This window comes from Antrostomus carolinensis, unplaced genomic scaffold (genome assembly GCF_000700745.2).
Source record: "Antrostomus carolinensis isolate BGI_N321 unplaced genomic scaffold, ASM70074v2 scaffold14372, whole genome shotgun sequence".
NCBI classification, from domain to species: Eukaryota; Metazoa; Chordata; class Aves; order Caprimulgiformes; family Caprimulgidae; genus Antrostomus; species Antrostomus carolinensis.
This window is the reverse complement of record NW_010300270.1, coordinates 27,895-42,530: the sequence shown is the minus strand read 5'-3', so window position 1 is coordinate 42,530 and position 14,636 is coordinate 27,895. Positions and strand designations below refer to the sequence as shown.

The following is a 14,636-nucleotide window of genomic DNA, read 5'->3' as shown; positions in this document are numbered from 1 at the left end:
GCCTCAAATCTGGAATTTTGTTTCTACATAAATGCATGCCAAGGGCACCCTTTGTTCTCATCTTTAAAACTAAGCAATAAGTGAAACAAACCCTTATGGATAATATTCAGGAACCACAGGTGCATGTTGCAAATAGTGTGCAGAAAAGGGACCATGGTTTGAAGGAGATAATAGATGGAGTTAGAGCAGAAGAGTGAGTAGATCACAGAAGAGAAATATATGATTTTGCATGAATAAACTAGACACCAAAAATGTCTTTGCCCAAGGCACAAATATACCTCAGCCAGCCTTATCTGAGAACAGTCCATTGATGACTTTGAAGAAAAATAGTCCACTCAAAACCAGGACTAGCTTAAGTGATGAATTACACATATTCATCATGCTGCTCACTTTGAAGCTCTATAGACTGTCTACTAGGGCTCAAAAGTAATTTAAAGAATTTTACATATGGTTTGAGAACCACAGGCTAAGCATTGCTGCTTCAGTCAATACCACAAGAGCTTCCACTGAATTACTGAGCAAAACAGAACGCTTTATTTCAGTCATTAACATCAGTGTAAATTAAGGTTGCTATTAATCTAGGTGTGTTTCTCCTCTGTTGTGGTTGCTTTCTACACTCTTGTGAGAAGCTATTAAGATGTAAGAGTACACACAAGCTCAGTGTAAGTGACTACTGGACTGCAAGGACGAGATTAATTTTTCAGTTCTTTTCTCTTTAGCATCCTAAACTGTGTGCAGATTTTTTGTCAATAAGAATGACACTGATGTGAAAATACTGTTCACAGCACACCAGCAGAATTTGAAAGACAAGCTTTAAAATTCAGCAAAATGGCTAGTTAACATAATTTTTCTTTTAATATTTTAGAAGCCTGATAGACCATTTTTCCTTGCTTGTGTGTTCATTGGATTTTTTAAACTGAATTCCAAAAGCTAAGATTTCAACCAGGTGGACAAGTGTGTATTTCAATAAGTCTCAGAATTTCCTGATGCAGATATTCTTTGGCCAGAAGGCCGAATGGTAGAAAAGAGAAGAAGAATTGGTAATGATAAGATTTCTGTTTAGTCTTAAACCACGAGCCGTATTCTATACATTCCACACTCAGATCCTGTAAACCTTCAAAAATATGTATTAAGAATAATCAAGGATTTATTCAAGTTCTAGAATTAGACTCTGCATTTTGGGAAAAGCTTGCAAAAGAAGTTTCTGAATTGTTCCTCCATCTTTTAACCTGAAATTTACTCAGTTTTCCACTGTATCGTACTATGCCAGTGGAAAGTGGAGCCAAGATCCCAGAAACAGCTACAACATGGGCAGTCAAGTGAAGTAGCTGGCTCACTGAAATGCCTCTGTTCTGCAGGTAATGTAGCAGTGCCCTCAAGCGAGGACTGTGTGTCTCATATTCTGATTAATCTTTCCTAGGGCATACTGACAAAGTGACGTGATGGTCTATAGGTAGAGGCTGCAAAGAGCTTTCTGGGCCTAATGCCTTCTCAACACCTACCACCCTAAAATTCCCATTTGGAACTGTATATGGTGTATTATGAAAGCCCACCTCAGTCCATAAGGAAGGGTCAGGAAGTTGGTAAATAAAAGCAGTGGCATAGTCTGCCTAAGCAGACAAGAGCAGCTTCCCCTGAGTCATTGCTCAGATTGTGTTCCCCACACAGCATTTATTTGATGTGGTGACACCTGAAACATTTGATAATTCATTGTCATTCAAAAGTTTTCAGTACTTGAGTGGAAAAAAGGTTAACGTTGTGTTTCCCGTTCTGCTCAGATCAATACCATATTAGCTCAGGAGGCTAAGGTTTACATGTTGTGCCAAAAAATTCAATACCTTTTTATGTCATTCTGAAAGGTTTTGTTTCTTGCATCTACATAGTTAGCAAAGGGCTACTATAGCTACATAGTACTGTGGTAGCAGGGCCAATCTGCAGGAGACTGAAATGCAGAATCACTAAATATGTCTTAAAAATTATAAACCAGTGAGTCATGGGGAATCTTAAAGCCTGTCTGCCTTAAACAAAGTTCTCTTCTGTCTGTCATTTCAAAGAAGCTTCCCTACAGGAAATGGGAGGAGGGAGGCTCAGAGTGCCATAACATGGTGGCCTTATCCTCCTTATTTTCTTGGAGTTCAGAGCAACATGAGCAGCTATAACATTGAAAGGCCATTACAGGGAAGTGGAGGATCAGAGCTGTTTGCACATAGAAAATGCAAAAGGAAAAAAAACAAAACAAAACAAAACAAAACAAAAACCCAAAACCCTGGAGCAATTGTAGTTGGGGCATTATTCTGTGGTTTTGAAAAGCTACTAATATAAACAGTCTAAAACAACTTTCTCACTCCAAATAATAAAACTGTAAAGCTTTAACAATTTCTAGGATGAGGAAGAATTCAACTTATATCCTCTGTAGGGTGTTTCATTCTATCGGTCCTGCATTGAACAACCCTGGTGGAAAAGGGCTGAACTGGCAGGTATTTTAAATGCCATGGGATTGCCAAGGCAACTGAAGACTAACTATGGCCAGAATATGGATAGAAAAGTACATGCTGGCAGCAAAAGCTGTAACATCTGAGCTTCCTCTTTCTGGCAAGTCTAGGGCCTTACAGAATTGTGTAGCTTACATAATAAAGTTATTCCAAGCTGGAACTGTTTTGCTTGTTGGAAAATGCCACTGAATGACTACAAAATTATGTTAGCTGAGGATTTTCTTTGAACTGTGAATAATTAGGATATATAAATATTTTACATTTTAAACTGAAAGTGAAATGGACTTCCTAGAGAAATGACGAGGTGTTAATTTAAGCCCTGAAAGCCAGTGGTGTAAGCATTAAAATGACGTCTTGTGATTATTTTCATTATTGACTCCATGGATGGGTTTTAGCATTATCTTTTCTTATTGTTTGTAAGCACAGATGTGCCAATATTCAACAGCCTAGGGACCTATCTGTAGGGAATGCTCAAGTGCTAGAAGGCCACATATGTTGGTTGTGAATTGAGTAGCTTAATTAAGGAAAAATACCTCACTGCACAGGAAATCTAGAAAAGTATCGTGAACTGGTTTATACATTATTAACACTGAGAGAGATCATGTATGTGTGTATGTATGTATGTGTGTTCTGTGACATGGAGATATACTTAAGAAATCCTTGCTTCTTGGAAAGGATTAAGATTTTCCTCTTGAATTCTTTTACAGTATTCTTTAATATTGAGCATATTGGCAAAAGATCCATGAGGGTGTACTGAAAGCCTAAATAAGAGGAGATAAAGAGTCATTGGTTATAGCCTTAGTATGAGTACAAAAATGTTTTTGTAAGTTGACTATAAAATTAACAGGTTATCTGCAGTATCGAGCAGACATCTTGGAAGGTGCTATTTGAGCTCCTATCCCCAGATTATCTTGTAGACTGTGTGGGCAAATCAGGCTGTTCAGATGTCCTTGTCATAAACAGGTGCTTCAATCACTTTGGAAAATATTTTTGGTGTATTGTACATGTGATTCTGTGCATCATTGCCCTCTCTGCACACTTTCAAGGACACTTTTTGAAATTCTGGTTATTTACATTTTTAGAGGTTTATGGAGTGCTATCTGGAATATTTTAGAAGTCAGATTACTTGGGTAGGATAAGTAATTTATTATTCACCGCTAAGTTATTGATGAGATTGTGATCTTGAACTGTTGTAGAGGTTCACTATTTCCTGCTGAGGTACTCTCTTTAGGTGGCTATTGTAGTGGCATCTATTGTTGTAGTTAAACTGGAAGTTTACTATTATATCCTGTTTCTTTGCAGTTGGCCCGCACATAGGACGTTATTGTGGGCAGAACAACCCAGGACGTGTCCGGTCTTCAACAGGGATTCTTTCAATGGTATTTTACACCGACAGTGCAATAGCAAAAGAGGGATTCTCAGCAAACTACAGCGTGTCACAGAGCAGTGTATCAGAAGGTCAGTATTTATCTATCCCGCGGAGCTTCTTGGAAAATATTCTCTGTTGTGTCTTCTTGCACACCAGATGTTGCATGAAACTTTAAAGAAATCTTAAATAAATAAGATGGTGGGGAAGGGTTGGTTCTGCTTTTCTTTTTTCTTTTTTTTTTTTTTTTCTTAAAGAACAGCTGCCCTTTGAAAAGCAGTGCAAGAAGCAGAATTCTCCTTACAGTTTTATTCTGCAGTATTGCCAGGAAGTTGGGATAATTATTGTGAAAAACTGTGCTGACCAAGGAAACACAGGAATGCAGAGCAATTGAACACTTGCATTAAAACAATGAAATATGAACAATGAATGCACTATCCAAAGCTTTCCTTTATTACATGGAACAAGCTTTGATGATTGATTTCTTGAATAAAAAGAACCCATTTAATATATGTGCTCTTGTTAAACCATTTCATAAGCTATCTAAGCTTTGTTCTCTGTCTCGTATTTTTTTCCCAGTCGCCTCATTTTCATGCTTACCCTTTGGACAGAGAATGAAATGAAGTGAGTGAGACACAGGAAAATAACAGGCTGTGTTAAACCATGTCCTTGCAGATGTCCTTGCTTTGCTCAATGATAAAACACACACTTTAAAGTCAAACTCTCTCTCCTTTCTGAGACTTACTGAGTTTTGAGCAGATTCACCCAGATTTTCTGTACTTGTTTAGTCAAAGAAGGAACAAAAGAAAAAGGAGTAAACTGAAATTATCCCTGATACTCCCCACCACTTCTCTGCCCCTTACCTCTTTAATAGCTTTCTTGTATGTGCATAGCCAGGAAGAGAGAATGGGACATACCCAACCTCTGTTGATGGGAAGCATCTTCCTGTTTTTCTCAGATTGTACCTCCAGCTAGTTTGGCTTCTCCTCATGTAGGTGCTGTTCCTACCCCTTCATTAGCTAGCACAGGCAACTTGGATCCCCATGTTTATCTCCTCCACAGTCAGCCTCCCTAGGCTTTAGAGGCATCATCACACTGGAGCCAGAATTCATAACATTTGCTACACTGGGATACCTTCAGCTCTTAAACACAGGACAACAGAACAGGATAAGGTAGTGTGTGTGAAAACCCTGTTAAATGATAAGAGGAAACTTTTCCTATGGTGCAGGCTTAGACAGAGGAGTGATTCCCCTCGCTTAATTTCAGCCACCCTTATCCTTTGTGTTGTCAATACAGAGAGCATCACCTCCAGAGGACAAATCAGCCTACTTATCACAGACACGTGAGATGTACCCAGGAGGTACATGTCCCACTCAGTAGACTACAGGGAAAGCCACATGTCTAGATCAAACTAAACACCTACTTTTTATGTATTTTAATAGGACTCCCACCTACCATGTCTTGTGTTCTTTGTAGTGGCTTACAGCTCTCCTTCTGATTCCAAGCAGAAATTCACTTACTTTGAGTCTTATCCTAACATAGTTCAGCTTCAGTACTTCATCCAAGTCCCCTAATACATTGAAGTAGCACAGAAATGGGGGAAGAGGTGGTATACCACAGGAAATACAGTTTGGCAACAAATTTGATAATTCAGTTATGGGGCACCCAAAATACAAATCTTATAAGATACCCTGATAGTGTTTCTGAATAGAAGATTTTGGATCCCAGGTAAAAGATTTAAATTTTTTTTTTCACAATATTTTAATTTTCATTGAAAAATCAGAACTTTGCTTATTAAAAGCTCATTTTTACAGCTCACAGATTTTGAAACCTTCAGCTCAGCACCCACCCCTCTGTTAGAGATATGTCAGATCCAGAGAAGGTGTGATAAAAAACGTGTACCCAAATGTCAGGGCCTCCAGTTCACACACTGGTATTTTACCTTAAACTTCTAATGAAGGGATGAATTATATTTATATACTATGAAGTCCCTGAACAGAAGCATAGGCACATATTATTTTCCCCTGCCCTCATGATGGGGTTGGTAACCTTCTGACAGGGGAGTGCATGAGCAGCTGGGTGTGAGGATCTGTCTAAAGCCATCAACCTCTGTTGCTTCAGTGGCGGCTGGAGCCTTTATTTTTGAAGAATGAGAGAAGAATTTAGTCTCCATATCCTATCAGCCTTTCTACTCACTATAGTGACTAGAGTAGCAATTGATTCTAAATTATCTAGGTAATTTTTGTGTCAACAAAAAGAGATTGGATGGAGATGATCAATTAATTTAATATACGGCGTGTTACAGAAGAGGTGGTAATTCCTCTAGGTCAATACTCTTCTGGCCTGGATTCAAATCTTGATCTGTTTCTTTCCAGTGTACAGGATCAAAGGAGAATGGCTAGAATTTTAATAATGTTTTTAAAACATCTTATACTTTTTATACTGGAGTTTTAAAATAAAATTACTTTATACAGTCATCTGGTTTGTCTTGCCTGGCTTTGTGCATAATTATGAGTTGAACATAAGTTGTTTTATATTATGAATCCACAGAAGTGCCTGTACTACCCTAGAAAAGAGAATTCCATTGTCCTATATTGAAATGGCTACAATACTGGGCTAAAAATATTTGTATAGCATTATTATTGCAGGAATTGCCATGGCAACTTGAATGACAGTATCAAAAATGACACTATAAGCCCAATACTGCCTCACTTAAAGTTGCTAAAGAATTCAAAGAAGTCACACAAAAATAAATTCTTTAGATATTCATATTCAAAGCAGGGAAACGTTCTCATTATTCAAAGTCTAAATCAAAAAGCTGACCATAATAATGATGGTAATTTATTTTTCTTCAGATTTCCAGTGCATGGAACCGCTAGGTATGGAATCAGGAGAAATTCACTCTGATCAAATCACTGTCTCCTCCCAGTACAGCGCTATCTGGTCTTCAGAAAGGTCCCGGCTAAATTATCCTGAGAACGGATGGACCCCAGGGGAAGATTCTATCAGAGAATGGATACAGGTAAAAGGATAACATTTTAAAGATATTGCTAATAATACTCTGTGGAGTTTATTGAATGCAGAGAATGCAAAAAGAAAGAAAAAACAAAACAGTAAAGTACTTCTACACAGTCTAAGAATCATTGCAAGTGAATAGCTCACATTCCCTATTAGACACACAAAAAAAGATTGACTCCCAAAGGTATAAAAGAAAAGGTCAGGAAGATTAATTCTTGTGCTTCCCACATCTATTGTTTTTTCAGTCTTCTGGGCACAAATAACAGAGATTTTGGTTTAGTGGAAAAGTCAATATTAGTTTAACACGCACTTAAAGTGGAATGTTCCAGTAACTGAGCATGTGCTATGTCTCTAGCTGATTACAGTTAAGCATTAGTACAGCATGGTGTTTTCATGCACTCAGATTTCACCTCAGAAGACCTATGTCCCTTCTAGAATATGTTACATACAAAATTAGTTTAGTGATCTTTGTCTAGTGGCTATTTTTCCATGTCCTTAAACAAAACATTCATTAGCAAGATTGGCCGCCTTGGCTTTGCTCTGTTAATTCAGGAGAAATCTTGCAAACATTTGACCCCATGAAGAGATTCCTACAGTTCAGTTTGTCTACTTAGGCTTGTTGTTTGCTATTTGTCATCAGGTTCATAACTTAATGGCACATGACTCCTGAACAGGTTAAAATTATTCATATGAATTACTGTATACAAATAATCCATACTAACAGGCAAGTATTAGTATATTTAGGTGAAAAAACCACTGATTTGTCCGAATTGTAGGTTGACTTACCCTTCTTAGTTGTGACATAGATTCTATTTCTATTGGCAAAAGCTAAGAGAAAAGCTCAAGCATATTAAATCAATATTGCTAATATTGAAAACTTGTTCATATATTTTAAACATTCCTCCTGGTTCTGTTGTTTTCTATCGGAAATTACGAACTGACACCTAAAAACAATGCCTTATTAGCTGTCCTTACGAATGTTCCCATTGGTGTTTCCTGTGAGGTTTGCTGTCTGCAAGAAAGCTTAAAAACATGTTGAGTAGTAGTTAGTAAAGGGAAGAAAGAGGGGGAAATCTTTCACTTCTGATCCTTTGCACACAATGGGACTCTCAGGTGTCCTGCTTAGGGGCCCCTACACATCCTGAGCCCTTGGCAACTTGGTAATCATGTATGATAGACCTAATCAGACTTCAGAGTGGCAAAAAAAAAAAATCTGTTGATGCTTTTTCCTTACTTAGGAATAAATGTTAAAATCTCTCCAGCCTTATCTAAGTGCAAGGCTTGTTATTAATCATTGCCACTTGCAATCCATGGAATGCACATGGAAAAAGAGTGGAATGCGTCAGAATCAAATTCCACGTGTTTCATCTGGTTGGAGGGCCACAACTTTTTCTTTATTTCCTTCTTTTCTACTGTCACTTATGCATTTATGATGGGATAATCAAAACAAGAGAGCTAGTCAAATCTCATTCATGTGTTCTGTGTGCTTATTAACTTTATTAAGTTATGATAACTATGTACATATCTATATATAGCTTAATCCTTTCACTTAGAACTAGATCTTTCTGAGAAAAAGTTTCAAAGGACTTTTTTTAACCATTAACTTTTTTAATAACAAACACATAACAGAATCCAAGCTACTCTGGGGTTTATGCTTAAAACAGTTCAGGGTACCTCAGGTCTCCTTGCCCATGAATTTCTCAGCCTCTTTTGTCTTCTGTCATAAAACCAGGGGAACAACCACTGAGCATAATTTTTAGCAGCTTTATGCTGCCTCCAGCTACCACATCAGCCAAGAAGTTGGTGGTTATTTGTATCCTGTACTGCTCACGCCACAGCTCTCACTTACTTTGGAAAAGGCAGAATGAACCACTGCCCTGAGCAGCCTCGCCCTAGGACATCTCCACCACTGCCCAGAGTCCATGTGGAAGGACTGGCACCCCCAAGGCAAACTTCATGACAGAGCAACTGGGTTGTAGCAGCCTTTGCTGCACAAATGTGTCTTGTTTGCAAGACCGAGCCTACAAAGTCTTGCTTCAAGATTCACTGCATTGAATAGGCATGCTTTATATATGCTGCAGAAGAACTGTTAATCACTTCTACCACTCAACCTATGTAGCAGAAGCAACCAAGCTAGTTTGGAGATAGAGTAGGCCATCCCCTGGCTTTTTTACAGGGTACAACAGTTTAACTCATCTTTAGTTCCACTTGTGTCAGGAGGATATCAATTCTTATTTATTATGGTTTAATTCAATACTGACATTGCTAATTCATACTTCCAAGTGTGTTCTGAACACTTTCCTGTTAAAGTTAATTGACAATCTTGAGATGGATGCTAAGCACTTCAGTCTATTAGGCACCTCAATGACAGGGTCCTGGCACATGTGAACCACCATCTTCTACAAAGGCTTGATGCCATTGGCAGTAAGCACATGTTGCAAGTTTGTATCTGGATAAAATATTGAAATCCCATGTTTCCTCTCTACAAATATACCCAGGAACAGATGTTCATCTCCACAAGAGCTTACAGACAAACCACCAAGGACATGCAACTAATAAAATACTCTGAAATTACCCATTATAAAAAATTATAATATTTTATAAAAGGAGGAAGGCACTTGTACATGAAGGGCAGAGGTCACTTTGTTCTGTTTTGCTCTGTATGCTGTTGTAAACTAGTCATTTATGTGAAGTATTTGCTTTTGTGCAGTACAGTGAAAATGGATTTTTGTTGCACAGTGAAGGAACTCTAGAAAATACTCAACAGCAAAAAAACAGTCTGAAGTATACACCACTGCTGAACCTGGAACTTTTAAAGTGAAAATTTCTGCCTATATGCCCTTGTCTGAGAGACAAAGATTTTGTGTATGTCAGTATTCATTAATCTTTTTATGATTGCAGGTTTCCATACCTGCACACACACTGCAGCTGGTTAAGTAGTGTTGTCTGCCTTCAAACTGCTAATATGCATGTGCAACTAGGGCATATATATGAGATACATACAGTCATACATGGGCAAAGCAGCTTGGAAATTCAGCTCCAAATACTGATTTCCTTAGTGCATAATTTTTTTGTATGAAGCAAATATTATAGTTCTCCTTTCCCTTCCTTTTACCCCTTCCTTGAAGGTTAATGTTTTTGCTAAGACAAAAGAAACAGAAAAGCTCAGTTAAGTATCAGCAAAGGGAGATTGGTATCTATAGAGGACGTCTAGAGGGCACGCGATATGATTGTCTCCTTTGAAGTGTTGACGTCTTTTGGACCATTTCACTGAAAAGAATTAGGAAAATAGTGTTGGCTTGCTGTTAGTAATGGATTTGCGTGAATTCCATCTGTGGACCTGGAACCCATTCTTTGGTGGAAAAACTAGATTGCTTGTGCCTGACAAGGTACTAACTCCTGAGTTAATCTGAATGCCGTCTGCTTACCAGGCTCTGCTAAGGGAAAGCTGCCTGTCCATTCCTTTCACTATTTGTTTGGAAATAAATATCAAAATATCCATAGCACATTCATACCATAAGTCTAAGCAGTACTTTCTCAATTTTATTTTTACCCTCAAACACACTTTTGAAAATTGCTCGACAAACTTGAGATTTGGAGTGGCTCCATAATCAAAAACAGAGTCACTCCAGATTGAATTTCTTCTTTAAAAACATATTAATAATGTCTGTGGATTTTTTAATATGAATGGACTAAAGATATGCATGAGGGAAGGGCTGCCAAAAATAAGCATGAAGTTAGTTTATTGTCATATTGGATAGCTCCTCAACCTTAAGCTTAGCCTACTTGTTTATTACACTTACATTTCACACAGTCAACTACCCTTCAGTGTGAAATAGCATAATTTAAAATAAAAAATAAAACCAGACTTTTAATTTAATCAAGAGCAGGGAACTGCCATTGTGACATAAGTCATTGTCCTTCATAGATGTATCCTTTCACAGGAAAAATAGTATAGTGTTTCCATTTCTGTAATCTGAACAACAAACATGTTAATAGGTATCAATTACCGGCCAGTTTCAGTACTTAGAACAAGTAAGAAGGCCAATGTGAGGGTTTCACATCTGGTTTTAGTGAAACTGTTCCTTTCTGTGGTATTTAAAATTTAAAGAACTCCTGTTATTGTGCAATTGGGAATCCTAAGGGAGTAAAATGTTAATGAAATCCATAACGTGCAGGGATTTTATGATGGCATTTTCAAGGCGTTCCTTCAAAAGGGATGACTGATTTCTGCCATGGCAGCAGTAATTGTGTTTTTACAGAGTAGATTTATTGTTTGCATTTAAAACTAGCAGTTGCATTTACACTCATCTGAAAAAGTAACATGCAAAATCTTTACATTTAGAGAACTTCTTGCATCTTATTTTTGAAGCCTTTGAGCAGGAGCCACAGGCTACTGTACATGGCAAGCCCTTGTGCCTTGGGGATGCCCCAATGGGTGGTGGCCAACAGCCCCCCAGGGCAGCACAGGAGCTGGGGGAGCTCCAGGAGAAGTGCCTGGCTGGATAGGTGCCATCAGCTAAAGACACTTGAGACCCACATGTGTGTGGTTTTGAAGAGAGACTGATTGCCTATTACTAGTGTCACTGGGAACCTGTGCTGTCATCAATCCTCATAATGGTATGAGTTTTCAAACTCACAAGAGCAACACCTTCTGGGTGCTTTTACTGCAGAATCTGTATGTTTTCTGTCAAAATGTTTCTTCTAATGTGTATAACACAAATCTTTACACTCCCACCAAACTGGATGATAGTTTCTGGGTGGTAGAATTTTTCTCTCATCCTGTAATACTGAGTGAGACCTCCAGCTTGCTCAGAAAGCAAAGCATGTTTGTTAATAACACAAGATCTTCAGTTCATATTATGGCTGGGGTTGGACAAAACCATAAATCCAGCTTTAAGAATCCTAATATCACATCAAAACTTTGCAGCCATAAAACAAAAAGCACTACTATGGTATAAACATGCTCTGCCAGTTCAAATTTGTTCAAAAGAGGTTAACAGAGGGTTAACATAAATAGACGTTATACTCTGGACTGGGTGTTATCTGTCATTCTGCAGCTGACATAAGGCCATACGCTAAGATGAACTCCCTATTGTGTGTCCTGACTAATATGACATAAATGGCTAATCCAGCCCAAATTTGTGCTGCGGGCTTTCTCAGCAGGCCACAGATCTGGTATCACATGGAAACAGCCAGAGTCAGAGGTTGGCACCAGGGGCAGGTCTGGTTGCTCCCTCTGGCCTCTACCTGCCCAACTCCACTTCATCTCCCACCCGTCCCTTTGGCACCTATGACTCTTGGAGGGTAATTCTTTAGACCTCTAGACCAGTCAGCTCTAGGAATATCAGATGACCTGCAGCAAAATTCTCCCTGTGCATCTTGTAGCATTTAGGGATCTGGAGAAAGGCCAGAGAGAGGTAAGAATAGGCCTCCTCAAAAAGCAACCTGGGAGATCCCCCTCACCTCCACTGATTGAAATATCAGTTGTTTATTTAACACTAACTCTCCCGTGCAAGGAAAATATACTTCCACTGATTTAAAGCACTTCTATATATACACTACTTCACCAGAACGATAGGGACCTCAGGGGTGGAATTTTCCTTCCACATTTGTCTTCATTCCTTTACATTTGCAGTAACCTACGTTCTTCATTATTTGTTCCTTTGTAAGCGAAACCCAGAAGCATGCGTTGCTGATGTAAACTGGTATATAGATTGCTACAGATTTATTCCTGTAGCCCTTCTGAAAATAATTGCAGTTCATCATTTGGTGTCTTGACCTTTCATCTATATCATAGCTTATTTCCTTATCAGGTATTCACTTAAAAATATAGTCAGTATTTATATATGGTGCTGCACAGCACATTTGTTTCATTAACAGGTTTATTCTTACATCAGGCAGCTGTTCAGGTTGATTTAACCAACCAATCTTATCTAAATATTTCACGTGAAAGCTCAAGGAAGTACAAGTCAACAATGCCTGTTATTTTTATTCTTATTATTTCTGTTTCTTTTGGAGTTTGATATTGCAGTTAAGTGCATCATATTACTGCATAGAATAACATGAAACCTGGGAAACCTCAGCTTCCCAGTTCTCCTAGCCTTTGAAGGACTGCCTGAGAGCTGAAGTTCAGAGGCTTTGTGGCAGGGCTTGCCTATCATTAGGGAGCACACTGACATGAAAGCACAAAAACTGTCAGTCCTTTGTCTTCTCTACCACTTTAGAATACAAGTCATGTACTTGGTTCGTGTCATTTTACAGTTCATAACTGCACTCCAGAAATTACAAAAAACAGAGTTAGCTCTGTGTTGAGAAGTGTTACAGTTATCTTACAGTCTTAACATACTTTGCACATGGGCAAAGAATGACAAAAGAATATTCCTTTCTGGAAATCACAGCCAGTGCAGACTGTAACACAGCACAGAACCGAGGTTAATTGACCCAGCAGGATACATTTGTACCTTTATTTACTGTGACATGGGAATAAATGGTAGAGTTTTACAAAGGCAAGTACTGAAATTAGACAAGAGGGAGAGGGAAAAATAAAAGGGCCCTACAAAGTATGAAGGTTTTTTTGATTATTCAAAGTGCTTTAAGAGCTATTTTAGTACCAGAAAGTTCCCAGCCATAGATTTATCACTCTGGGGAGGCTGAAGGGATGCTCAGAGAACTGAGCTTTATGGCTCCAGAAGTGCAGGTGTAAAATGCAGTTTAGAGGAAAATCCTCTCTACCTCCCTCTGACATGTTTCACCATCAGCCCTAATAGAGAGGGGGGTCCTGCGTGGTTTCAAGCAATCCTGCATGCAACATATGGAGGAGCAGCAGAAGCAGAGCCCCTCCGAGCCTCCGCTACCAGCCTAATTGTTATAATAGTTTCAGTTCTTTCAGGGGATCCATTATGCAGAGGTCTGAGTAGTTTGTATATAACTCTGTAATTACCTGTGCATCCCCTCCCCAGTCCAGCCCTACATCCCCTCAACGGCTGCAAGACAGATGGCCCTTTAGAGCTGAGATAGCGAATTAAAAATGTGTCCAGCAAAAGCACTGATTCAGCAACTACTAAAATAATTTTGTAAATTTATCTCACTTTCACTAGTTGGTTCCAGGAGGGAAAGAAATTAAAACCGTTAAATATGTTTTTAATCTAAATACCACAGGTTTTTTAAATTGCAACGTCTTTTTCTTCTACTTTCTTTCACAGAAATTAAAGCCACTTAAAAAACTCTGTACAAAATTATTCTTCTCTCTCTCTTTTTTTTTTTTTTTTTTTTTCTTTCCTCACCAGGTTCACGTGTTTGGCCTGACTCAAAACATTTGTTATTGTTTGCTGGTTTTCAAACTGCCATCAAGCCAAAAATCAGTTGTTTGTGCCATTCTGCTTCTGGTAGCGGAGCTCTCTCCCAGATGGCTTGCAGACCCCGTGGGGGCTGAGGCAGCTTTGCCCACCCAGCTACCAGGCACTGCAACACATCTGCTCCGCCGCAGCCAAGACTTTCTGCAGATGGGAAGGAGGGTATCTCAAAAGGAGATTTTTCTGAGTCCAGCAGAAATAAATTAATTTACAAGACTAGGCAGGTGTCAAACTGCTGGTGAGGTAGAGCTCAAGGCTAGAAGTTAAGTGACTAAGGGTAGTGGCTAGAAACACAGCCTTGGGTAGGAACGCACAGCTGAGGCATGTTATAATAAGCAGAGTTGTTACTGAGCTAAAGGTCTCTGTTCTCACAGGGCTGACTCTTGGCTGGAGATGATAGGTGTA

General features: G+C 38.8%; 1 protein-coding gene across 1 annotated transcript in view; it reads left to right on the top strand.

The window, feature by feature from the left end:
• The window catches only part of LOC104521166 (neuropilin-1), a gene marked incomplete at its 5' end in the record, with an annotated part of 47,707 nt that overhangs the window by 7,824 nt on the left and 25,247 nt on the right, over positions 1–14,636 (top strand). The window contains 2 exons of the mRNA XM_010163081.2: positions 3,795–3,950; positions 6,714–6,880. Of these exons, the coding sequence (XP_010161383.2) occupies positions 3,795–3,950; positions 6,714–6,880 (323 nt within the window). The remainder of the gene's footprint in view (positions 1–3,794; positions 3,951–6,713; positions 6,881–14,636) is intronic.